The sequence below is a fragment of the Melanerpes formicivorus genome, unplaced genomic scaffold, assembly GCF_026170545.1.
Source record: "Melanerpes formicivorus ecotype bairdi unplaced genomic scaffold, bMelFor1.0.p_v2 SCAF_17, whole genome shotgun sequence".
Taxonomy (NCBI): domain Eukaryota; kingdom Metazoa; phylum Chordata; class Aves; order Piciformes; family Picidae; genus Melanerpes; species Melanerpes formicivorus.
Window position 1 is genome coordinate 7,600,840 of NW_027142369.1, and position 12,477 is coordinate 7,613,316.

The 12,477-nt window shown below is 36.6% G+C and overlaps 1 protein-coding gene across 7 annotated transcripts in view; it reads right to left on the reverse strand.

Annotated features, from left to right (window-relative positions):
- The window catches only part of DICER1 (dicer 1, ribonuclease III), a 62,721-nt gene that overhangs the window by 29,441 nt on the left and 20,803 nt on the right, over window positions 1–12,477 (reverse strand). For 5 of the 7 annotated variants that reach the window (XM_068148846.1, XM_068148849.1, XM_068148848.1 and 2 more), the window contains 7 exons: window positions 9,259–9,451; window positions 8,170–8,332; window positions 7,620–7,750; window positions 6,727–6,861; window positions 5,498–5,658; window positions 4,682–4,850; window positions 2,333–2,805 (listed from right to left, as the gene is read on the reverse strand). In XM_068148846.1, coding sequence (XP_068004947.1) covers window positions 2,333–2,805; window positions 4,682–4,850; window positions 5,498–5,658; window positions 6,727–6,861; window positions 7,620–7,750; window positions 8,170–8,332; window positions 9,259–9,402 — 1,376 coding nt within the window. In that variant the 5' untranslated portion in view covers window positions 9,403–9,451. Of the gene's footprint in view, window positions 1–1,536; window positions 2,806–4,681; window positions 4,851–5,497; window positions 5,659–6,726; window positions 6,862–7,619; window positions 7,751–8,169; window positions 8,333–9,258; window positions 9,452–12,477 lie in introns of those variants that run through there. The other 2 variants (XM_068148847.1, XM_068148851.1) reach the window with 2 other exon arrangements.

A 12,477-nucleotide genomic window follows, 5' to 3' on the forward strand; every position in this document is an offset into this window, starting at 1 on the left:
GTATGCCTTAATTGGACAAAACTTGTAATTTATTTTTACATCTTTCCACATAGCATTTCTGTGTAGCCATTTGGCTGCAGTCTGAGTATCTACTGAGCATCTCAAACATTCTTACTGTATCTCAATTATAGAAATGGCCAACTAAAAACATTTCACTGTGCACATCTTTAGGGAGCTGGGATTGTTTAGCCTGGAGAAGAGGAGGCTCAGGGGCGACCTCATTGCCCTCTACAACTACCTGAAGGGTGGTTGTAGCCAGGAAGGGGTTGGCCTCTTCTCCCAGGCAACCAGAACCAGAACAAGGGGACACAGTCTCAAGCTGCGCCAGGGGAGGTTTAGACTCGAGGTGAGGAGGAAGTTCTTCACCGAGCGAGTCATTCGTCATTGGAACGGCTTGCCCAGGGAGGTGGTTGAGTCATCGACCCTGGAGGCATTCAAGGGGAGACTGGACGTGGCAGTTGGTGTCATGGTCTGGTCATGGGGTCTGTGTTGATAGGTTGGACTCCATGATCCTCGAGGTCCTTTCCAACCTAAGTGATACTGTGATACTATGAAACATTTAAGATTTCAGCCTTACGGTTGAAAATGCCTTAGTGGTAGGTAACAAGTGTTTTTCAAATAGATACAAAACCTTCTGCTTTCAGACACTTCTCTGAGGGAATTGAGAGGCAATGCAATGAAAATGGAAGGCAACTGGGTTTTGGAAAATATTTTCCCTTCAAAAAAGCTTATAGGCACCAGAACTCAAATGCATACACCAAATTAAACAATAAGCAAACTACATCATCAGTTGTGTGTAGTAATAATAAAGGAACAGGTCGTATTTTGGGGTATTTTGGTCCAGGGTTGTTCAGTGGGTTTTGTGATGCGATTTGCTTTGTTTTGTTCATTTTTGTTGTTGCTGTTGTCTGCAGTTTGGTTTTGTTTGGTGGGGAGGCTGTTGTTGGTTGGTTTTGTTTATTTTGCAGTGTTTACAATAGACGCAATGGCTAAAAAGCAGTATCAGAATGCTAGGGGTTGGAAAGGACCTCCAGAAATCAAATGCAACCGCCCTGCCAAAGCAGGATCAGCTTAGGGCAAGCTGCACAGGAATGCATCCAGGCAGGTTTTGAAAGTCTCCAGAGTAGGGGACTCCACAAGCTCTCTGGGCAGCCTATTCCAGTAGAAAGTATAATATATGCCTGCCTTAGCCATGCTGGACTTCATAAAACATGATTCCACTCCAAATACTGCCATAAAAAGTACATTCTAAGAAAAACTGTAATTCTGCTTTCACTTAACTCTGTGTAATGATCTATACTGGATTGCTACTCCAGAGGCTTTCACATACTAATTCAAACACTCAGGACTTCCTTATTCTGGAGACAGTCTTTCCACCTGTACACATGACATTACATATATCCACAAATCAGCAGAGGCCCTTGAACTAAATGCACTCAACTGAAGTGAGCCTATAGTGAAGTTCTCCACTGAAGGCTTAATTAAGTCACCTGGTCAGGTAGACCTGAGCTGTCAGACATGAGATAAAGAAGCACTTTCAGAAATGTGTAGAGTTACACAGAGCTTTATTTTTTCCTGCCAGTAACATGCACCAAATGTACCTAAAGCTTAAGGATGGCAGCCCCAATATCAGAACCCCAAATCAAGATCAGTGAATAAATCAGGTGCTGTTCATAAATTTGTGGCAAATAGCATTTAACAATTAAGTTTTATGTATAACTAACAGATCACATTCAGGAGTAAGAGCTGATAAGGAACTCAAGTATTGGATAGTATATGTTGACAAATATTACAGGGCTCATTTTTCTTGGTAGGAACTGAGAAAATGTAAGCATTTTATAAACACCAAATCTTAAGAGATATTTGTGAGAAGGCCAATTTGATTTTCTGCAGACTTGGATCATGTGATAACGTGATTTAGTAAGGTAATGGTAAAATTTCCAGAGATGTTGCACACACTATAGGTTGGAGAGGTTTCCAGCACCCATCGCAAATACAAAGACCAATTAAGACGAATCAGTATATGGCTCTTAAGTACAATATTTAACATTTTACTTGATGTAATCAAATTACAAACTTGGGTTCAAAATAAGCCCATAAGTATAACCTTCAAAGACACACTCTTCCCATACACCTCATGTAAATATAGCCTGAACTAATTTTTTTTGTCATTCTTTATGCAGATCCAGTACACTATCAAATAGCATTCTGAAAATACAAGACGTCATGATATTAACATGCATGTACCAGCAGCTAAGACTGCCTTTGAAAAAACAAAAAAACCCAAAGAAACAAACAAACAAAAGATTAAAAAAAGAAAAAGCAGCTTTACCTATTTAGAACAACCGCTGTGTATCTTCTTTCCACAAAAATAATTCCGCATAAAATATTAGTAAAGGGCGATGGAAAATTAGTCTCTGGCTTCTCTTTCTCCTCAATTTCTTCATCCTCATCATCATCTTCAGAATCACTCCAAGACACATAATTATCCTGATTCCTATTGTTATACCATTCCACACTTTCAAACTGCTGCCGCTCATATGGTTTATATTTGCGCAAGATTTCAAGCAGCTTTATCACTTTTGGGGTCACAAATTTCAGGTCAAGTGAGGCAGGCGAGAAGTGCTCTTCACAGAGTGCATGTATTTTCCTTAGGAAAGTGTCTGTAAACAATAAAAATTTCCTGTGCAGCTCCTCTTGTTCATGTTTGATATACTTCTGTAGCTCTCTCACCATCATCCCAGCTACCTTATCTGCACACCAGGGTCCCAGAACAACCAACACAGCTCGACAGTCTGACAGTATCTACAACACACGAATTCAAATATCAGTTCAAAGAGTATAGTCATGAACTATTCATTTAACACTGGGATCTTGTTTCTCTTATAAGGATTACAACAACTACTCCCTTATAAAAATGTTTAGAAGTCTGCTTTTGTTATTTAGGTGACCTTGGGAACTTTATTGTTTTCTAATGGAGCAAGTTGCACCCACCTCCCTTAAATTACTACAAGGAAACTTTGACATTTGTACATTTCCAAATCTCAGTAAAAACCTCAGAAACAAATTCAAATAATATTTCACAATTTTGTGGAACTGGAAACTGAAATTTACCTGAAGATAATTATACTAAAAAGGAGAATACTTCTTAAGGCAGGTAGATAGACAAAGCAGAAGTTATTATTGTTTACATTTAACAAACACCAAACCAGGAGAGAATTATGCCCTGCTTGGATTGCACAGTATAGGCACTTGAGTACTGTTGTCTGATGACAAGTGCTTGCCTCCTGGTGAAACAAACTACCCAGAAGTGGGGTACACCAAATATTCTTAGTAAGAATCAGGATTTGGATGTACTAGTACAACAGTAGAACTATAGCAAGTCAGGATGATACAGTTTCCAGTTGCTGCTTTAATTTCTCCTCTTCCCTCTGTGAGGAAGAGAAGGTTATAATTCTCTTTACACTATCCTCCATTAAGCCTATAAGCTCTAAGGCTTAATTATAGGCAAAATTTATCTATACTAATTGTAACTGTACATGGAGGCTTGATGCTTTCCACTACCAAGACAGAAGGCATCTCAGGCTGAAAACTGACTTTTTCTTAATATTGGTGCCTCCATCTTCTTAAAGAGGTAGTGGATCAGAACACCAAGCACAGTGTGCTACATGCATTAGAAGCATAGCAGTTAATCCACTCTTTCATACGATACAAGTCCTTGGGACTGCCCCCAGCTGCCAGTATTCCTGGTATATTTTAGTCTACTACATTAAGGTTATCACAGAAGTATATAGGAGTTTGTTCCTTCTCCTACACAGCTGTGATAGGCTGCCTTATGTATCATCTTTCACTCTGGCCCAAATAATTATTTTCTAGACAGTGTCAGTATGCTAGGCTTCCAAGAATGTTAAAGGAAGCTGGAACACTTTGGGCTGAAGATGTTCCCCAACTTCCTCATGGACAATTGCAGAAATGTAACTGACTACTTAAACAAAAGGCGTAACGTACCTCAGGATGCAATTCCAAGCCATAAAGCTCAAGAGGGAAAAAGAACCAAAAAAACACCTGCCTGGCCCCCATGTGTGACAGGTCCCTGCATCAGGCCATCTGAACTCTGCCATCTAACATGGCAACACAGGGGCAAACACAAAGTAAGGGACAGGCTCGCAGTTCAAACTCCATTCCAACATTAGGTATGCCACTAGTCCAAAATTGTTCTAAGATAAGCTGTAGAAAATGCAGATCTATGGCTGCAGTTTTTGTCTGAATTCTTCTTTATCATCTTTTAACACATCCGAGGACAGTTTTTCCAAATATTTCTTGAGGCATTACTTCCTCTGCTGTACTGAATTATTCAAAGGTGATGGGAGATTGCAAAGACATCAATTCTTAACTTCAGAAATAAGGACCCAGAACATCAGGGTGCAGAACTATTTTACTGCCTTAGGCAAATCTGAATCACAAACTAGATGAAGTTCTAACCAATGGTTGACATTCAAGCTCCACTCATTTATGAAAAGACCTGCATTATTAGAAAAAACAGAAGTCTTTTTGCTCAGATAGTCTAGAAGAGTTAGCTTAGAACATTTTAGTAATGCAACAAGCATAGCAAAAAAAAAAAAAAAAAAAAACACCAGTAAGATTTCTATTCCCCAGGTTTTCCAAACCTTAATGTCCTTACCTGCTTAGAAATTAAGGTAGAATCTCTTTCTTTCGATTGTACAGATATGTTGCAGTCATTCAGGAAGGTAAGCGCTTCATCCAATTCCTTCAGTAATCTTCCATACAAGCCACTTTTATCAGTATATGGTCCACAGTCTACAACAATCTCACATGGCTGAGAAGTATATCTTAATTGAGAGTAAAGATCAAGTTAAACACAGCTTTTGAATGCCAGGCTATTTCAGCCTGGTCAGTTTATATAGCAAATAACAGCAACATTAAGTGTATTCAAGCACATTTTCCCCCCATAATGAATTATTAATAATGAATAATTATACAGTTAAAGACTTTAAAGTAAAAAAGCCTCCACCACCCCAAATACTCCATTCAAAAAAACAGTTCTAATACACTGCCTGAAAAAGGAGGTCAATATAATTTTGATTGTGTTTTAGTGTTGTTTAGTTATTTGAGGCAGGCTTTTTTCAGTTGTTTTGCCAAGACATTTTTGCTCTGGGTTTATTTGGGTTTTGGTTTGTTTTGTTCATTTGTTTGTTTGGTTGGTTTTTTTTTTTTTTCTCCTCTCAACTACAGATAAATCTCTGAAGATCAAAGCAAATCAGCCTTTGACCTAACTTCAAGGAAAGATGTACTTCAACACTAGTTGTTCAAAAGGCAATTTAATGTTCCCTCTCCATCCCAAATAGAGTTAAGTAATAGCATCACACACTCCCAAACTTTTCTGAAGTTTAAAAGAGAATGTATTGCTACTGGCTTATTCTTCTATCCAAAATGAAAACGCAAGCATCAATTTGACAGTTGTAGTTCTACAACATACCTGTCTAAGACCACCAAATCAGTTGCAGTTTCAGCATTGCTCTTCAACATTTTCTCCAGTTTCTGGATCTTCTCCTCTAACTCAGCAGGATCACATTTCCCATTTAAAATGGAAGCTGTTAATCCCAAGATTCGAGGACATGATGGATAATCCTCACATATCTGTGAAGGATAACAGAATGAAATACCTTACTTTCTGCAAATCTACCATCAAGCTACCAGGCTGCTAATTTCAATGCTTAGTTAAAAACTAGAGGTGTTGGAAAAAGAGTCCAGTATTAAATGAATATTTTCTATTCTACTGACTTGGAAGTTAAACTAGAAACTGAATAAAGATGATTAATATTTATCTTTTAACAGCAAATACATGGAAAAATACAAATAAATACACAGAATAACCTTGCCATGTTTACAACACATAGAATCACTGAATCATTTTGGTTGAAAGAGACTTTTAAGATCAAGTACAACTGTTAAACCAACACTGCCAGGTCACCACTAAACCATGTTCCCTCAGCAGCAATAGTTACATCTTTTAGATACCTCCAAGGATGGTGTGTTCACCACTTCCCCGGGCAGCCTGTTCCAATGCTTTACAACTCTTTAGCTGAAGAAATTTTTACCTAATATCCAAACTAAACCTCCCCTGGCACAACCTGAGGTCATTTCCTCATCCTGTTCCTTGTTACTTGTTGTATCATACTACTTCAACAATGTGTAAAAATTAACACACCACCTAAAAACATAAAATATGCATGCTCTGGTAAAACTTGAAGAGAGATTTGGAAAGGTATCTATTATATAGGTTTCTTGTATGGTATATGCCAAATATCACATGGAGCCAAGAACATCCCAAAAGAGCCCTACAAACATCTTTAGAAATCAGTATTTTCAAAGTAATAAAAACTGATACTTGCTTTGCATTCCCAAACTCACATATTTTATTAATGACTGTAAACAAAACCAACTCCCTAATTCTATAAACTTAGATTCTTTTCTCTGTTAATGCCAGACTTTAATCCCCACTGCACATACCATACACACACTATTTTTCTACTTCAATATATCACCAATGTCTTCATTCACTACACTAATTTCAAAGTCCCAGGACATGCTAAAAATACAGTTCCACTGCTGTATTTTTCACTGCTTCAAAAGCTTTCTTCAACAGCTCCTACCCAATTCCTCCTCTTCAACCAAGTATTAGAACATTCATGCAATAGAACCCACCTTCATAATTTCACGGTATGGGTGATCCTGGATTGCAAGATGGCACTCATCAAATACCAGAAGATTAATATTTGACAGGGATAAATACTCATTTCTCAAAACAGTCAAAGCAACATGACATGTCATAACCAGAACCTAGAATTAAAAGAAAAAAATAGAAGTGTCAGTGTAAGAACAGTACAAGCTGCCTTAGGTCAAGGTGAAGTAGAAAAGCCTTCTGCAAGTCTTACTAGACAGGTAATAATGTAGTACAGATTAAAAATAATTCATAAAGTATAGTAACACTTTCACCTATGGGAATTCCTCAGATGTATTTCATAAACTGCATGCTAGAGAGAAAAAACCTGGAATACACAAGTATTTGCATTACTGCAAGATACTTAGCTCAGCATGGAAAGAAGATTGTAACAGAAGAGGTCCAAGAAACACCAGGGAAATTGTTACCATTAAAGCTAATTATTTTCCATCTAAAAAAAGAGAACCATACAGAAAAAATGTTTCCAAAAAGGCAGAAATACAATGCATGCTGAAGAGAACGTGCTGCATCCCTGGAGAACATTCCATTTTATCAGCTTTTTTTACTATCTAATATTTAAACACCTTTTAATGGTATTTAAAGAACACTATGCACACAAAATGTCCTCTGCAATCATCATCATGATGAACCATAAGACAGGGAGACTGAAAACAAAGGATTAACAGTACAGCTTTTTAAAAACAACCTGAGAAGCCCTGTACATGTTTTCCCTCAAAATATATCTATAAATAATAACAACAGTCTGAATTTGTTAGAAAGTCAGTTAGTGTATAACTAAAAGAAAGCATAACTTCTGATCAAGGTTAACTCACTGTAGATTCTCCTTAATATTTAGAGCTTATTCTTAATACATTACCTGATGCTTAGAGAATTCCTGACTCCACTTCTCTTTTGTCCATGATTCAGTCATCTCTAAACTTGAATACTCTCCCACTTTAAGATCTGAATGTGTCCTGACAGCTGACACTTGCTGAGCAACTTGATTTGCTTAAGAAAAAAAACCCAAACAAACCAGAAACACAGAAATCTCAGTCACATAAAAGTGTTTTCATTCATTAATTTTCTAGGTATATGGCACATAGTACGGTACTTCATAACATGATCTTTAGCTCAGACCAATGTTGAATCAGATGTACACAGCAACTGCCTTCATATAAAACAACAGCAAGGAAACAGACTGGTAACTAAATTGCACTTTAGATTCAACATCTTGTCACCTGATTTCTAGTTTAAAATTATCATCCATTTAATACAATCTGGTTTTGATAAGTAACATTAGTTTAGCATCCTTTCCGTTAAAGGTTTTATGCAAGTTTCTCCCAACTCTGCTTTTATGCAGCTTTTATTAAGGAATATTCCATTAACATATTCAGAGCATGTTAAGGAACTCAGTATATTTCTCTTACCTGAATTGACCAAGAATACAGTTCTTTTCCCATTTTTGTTGAAATCTCCCCTGATCTGATAGGACAGCTCTTTAGTGAGTAGTACTGCAATAAAAGTCTTCCCTGAGCCAGTGTTTAAGCAGACTATTGTATTATGATCCAAAGCTGCTTCAAGCAGTTCAACCTAGGTTTAAAGAAGAGCGTATGGATTTGCAGCAATGCAGTGGGAAAAAATGACAAAAAAAATCCAAATGCAAGATAAAGACAAATCAGTAGTACCTCTAGAGCTATTTTAGCGCCATAAAACATCCCTTTCACACCAATTTATAGCCACAGTCTTTCAAAACAATGTTGATGCACACCATACAGTCTATCTTCAAAATCTAAAATCTTCTAGTGTCACAATTTATGCTATTTTAAGTCGCTTTCTTTTTTTTTTAAATGGATGCTGCTGTTGCTAGATACACTGTGTTAAGAATGAAGTTAGAGGTTACAAGTCTAACTGTATACATCAAATCAGCCAAGTAAGCAAGTATGTTAGCTCAGGGTTACCTAAGCTTTCCAGTAATGCTAACCAAATGTCAGCTTTCAGACACCTCTGCAGTCCAAAAAGAACTGCAATTCTAAAACTCAAAACCAGGTTTTCCATACAAAATGAAAATCACAGTGCCTTGATGGGGTTTTTTGACATTACTGAGCTGCTCTGACCAGCATGGAAATCAAAAAGAAATCGTTGATATTTAGCATGGAGAAGTCAGAAGGTCAGAGGGTAAAGGAGACACTATTGTATGCATACAATTAAGATGCACAGTGTAATGATTACGTCTCTAATATCATTTTGCAAAGACCAGCAAGAGAATATTCAGCTTAGAAGCTGTCCTGCTCGTTAAACCAAACTGAAGAGAGAGAATGGGACATTATGAATGTAAAACACAGTCATGCTAAATGACACAATTAACTCCCAACAGGAGAAGCTGTGAGAGAAACGTGCCTAATCTGGGCAACACTGCACATCTTTCAGCTACTCTATTTTTTTCCTCAAGTAGATTCATAGCCTTAATTGTACTTTTTTTTTGTCTGACAGTACTGTATTAATATTATCGCTGGTACCTGATATTTTCTCGGCGTATATATGTTATCATGAATTGCTTCTTGTTGCCATGGTAGTCCAAAAAATGGACCCATTGGGGAGGAAGCAGGGGTCATGAGCTGCAGTCCCGCCATGCTGAGGGATTGCAAAGCAGGGCTTTTCATTCATTCATCCAGTGTTTCTTTCATTGCATTTTTGTTCCAGCACAGCCTACTATGAGGAGAAAAAAAGAAATAGTGTTAGATAGTCACAACATAAAGCGAGAAAGAAAATTTATTCTATGAAAAAGACATTATTTCCACCAAGTGCCAAAATCTCATGCTATTTTCAGCAGAAAACATTAATTTTAAATTTACATGCACTTTTCCACTTAAAGATGTTTGTTCATCGAAATATCACAAACATTCAGAAGAGCTGTAGTAAACTGGACGTTTGGAATCACATTCACACATTTCTGAATAAAGTTCTATTTATGATCAGAACATCCACTTATGTTTTGAATCTCATTTAAAGTAATTTTAAGAACAATTCTTTTAAAAATAACACTGTTTTAGCTTAACTTCAAGATAGAAAAATAAACATTTTTCTGGAGCATAGGTATAAGTAAGTACCACATTCTCAATTTTATTTTCCAACCAGAAGGTCTCTCTGACTAGCTGGAGCTTTAACTACACACATGAAACAGGAATTTTATTCTAGTCTGTGGGAAATTAACAGGAACTGCACAACAGCCACAGTATTTTCAAATCATCAGTTTCTGATAAAGCAGTCTGTTTAAGGAACTAGCAGAAGTATTATCAATAAATGTTGATGACTGACATGAACTAATGGAGAAAGGTCCCATTATCAGGTTAGCCACGAATTTCCATAAAGATATTCTAATTGATAAACAAAATTTACAGCTTGATGACAATGACACACTGGAAAGCACTTTCCTACTAGGGCTATGAGGTCCTCATCACTGGGTACTAAAGAAAAAAAGTTTGTGGTCAAGGATAAGCAAGATAAAAAAGATTGCCTAAAAAAAAAAATAAATCCATTGCACCTTGCCTAGGGAACCTGATTAAGGCCTGGTGAAAAAGAAGAATACTGCTGAAGTGTAAGACAAATCATGAAAGCTAAAAGATTCTGAGTATTTCCCATCCTATTCAACAAAACAGTATTTGCACAGTTGTCCTCAGAATTCCTAGATGCTCTGCTGTGCATTTTTGCATCAATCTCACCATGAGAAATGCGTAAAATTGACAATGTTTTCAAATTCAATAATTCATTAGAAATACATGAGGAAAAGCTAATTATCATCCCAAGGCATGGAAGTGTCCTTGCTTTATGATATAATGGGAAAGTTGATTAAGTTTTGCAAATATGAAGCTAGAGACGGGGGGGGGGGGGGGGGGGGATAAAAGCTACACTACCTAATAGAAAATATTTACATTTACAATATTTACATTTATTTTTGTACCAAAGTGAAAATCTTACTGAACTTAAAAACTGTTTTATTTATATAGACTATTTAACATAATTTGACTAATAAAACACTGTAGCACTTTGATATATATTCATATTTTTAGCATGAATATAAATACATGGCTCAAATTGTATTGTAGCTTAACTAATATTAAATAACTACAAGATGCTCAGACCAAAAGAAGAGAGGGCAATACATTGAATTATGTGATCACTCTTCTTGCAGGCTCATGCAGGAATAATGTCACTTTCTATAAAGTAATCAGAGATAAAGCTGTGTCTCAATTTTTCCAAAGGGATAAGGGAAGTCTTAAGGGACAGTATGGTTAGGTTCAAGTATGAAACTATGAAACATTGTTCTGTTCCATTATAAAGAATGATTTCTCTTTTGATGACAAACACTCAGTAGTAAATGCCACTTAGTGAAAGAGAAGGGAGCAAATGTAGTGAAAGGCATGTCATCTACCCCTCCAAGCTAACAAATGACACTCCTCTTTAATACATCTAGCTTCTCCTTCTGTTCCAATCGGTATCACGCTCATTGGTAACATGCCAAAAAAATCCTCTGAAGAACATGTCTTTATGATGACTAAAATATTCTGTTGAAATAGTCAGGCATGTTTCTCCACTTACATATAGCATGTCATGCGGAAACACAATTAGCGTTTGCTTTGTTTAAAATGAGACCTTGTCACAGCCATCATAATTGCTGATGGCTGGAAGAGACCAGGAAAGAAACCACAAACCTTCCCCATAAAAGCTAATGTAAATTCCTCAATCATTCTTGTATTTAAGCCAAACAACTTCAGTTTTACAATCACTTCAGATTAGCAGTTCCTCTCCTTTTTTCATTATTCTACCTACTCTGTGTTTCTTTTACAAATCATAAATGCAACATACTAAATAGCTTTATCACAGCACCCTGAGGGAATTAAAGAAAGAAAACCAACTTTATTTGAGAAGGCTGCTAATAAAAACAAAGGCATACGATCTGATAGTCACAAATAAGCCTATCTCCTTTTATACACACTTCACAGTGATGCTAGGTTTGATACCCCATTGCAAGAAGCAAGGGGAATGTATACTTATGTATGTTCCAGCTTTATCTAGAAAAGCTGTGAAACAACATATATCTAAGTTACAATATTGGTTTTTGTGTATCTTTGTGAAAGACTTTCCTAAAATACAATAATGGCACTGAGATAAAAAACATTCTCAAAAAACTCTACATTTGAAGTGCAAAGGAAAAATACCTGTGCACTTGCAACTTGAAGAATAAGCACAAGCAAAACACCACCATTATTACCCTGCAGTCTGACACACACAAAAAGACAAAAACCAGAGAATGTAGCTATGATAAACCACACAATTAATCAAGAAAATATCAAACCTCAGTTCACATGAGGAACACCTGACAAGATCAAGGTCAATGTTATTACAGGAGTAAACCAGAATTATGAAGTAATTATATAATTCCAAGTCTCTATTTCAATAGCAAGGAAAAAAATCCAGTTCTTTGATAAAGGAAAAGCAGTAACAACTAGAAATAAGAAAGGGAAAAAATACATCTGAAGAACAGTTTTAAACTGAAAACATTTGAGATGCAAGTACATGTGTTCAGAATTCGTGGACAGAAGTCAACTGAACCTAGATAACTGAAACTAGCTAAATAAGGAAGAAGGAAAAAACCCAAACTAGCTCTGTTCAGCCATTGTGAGTAACGAAGATACCTGCTAAGGTGTTCCATCCTTATCCACTGCACTATTTTGAAA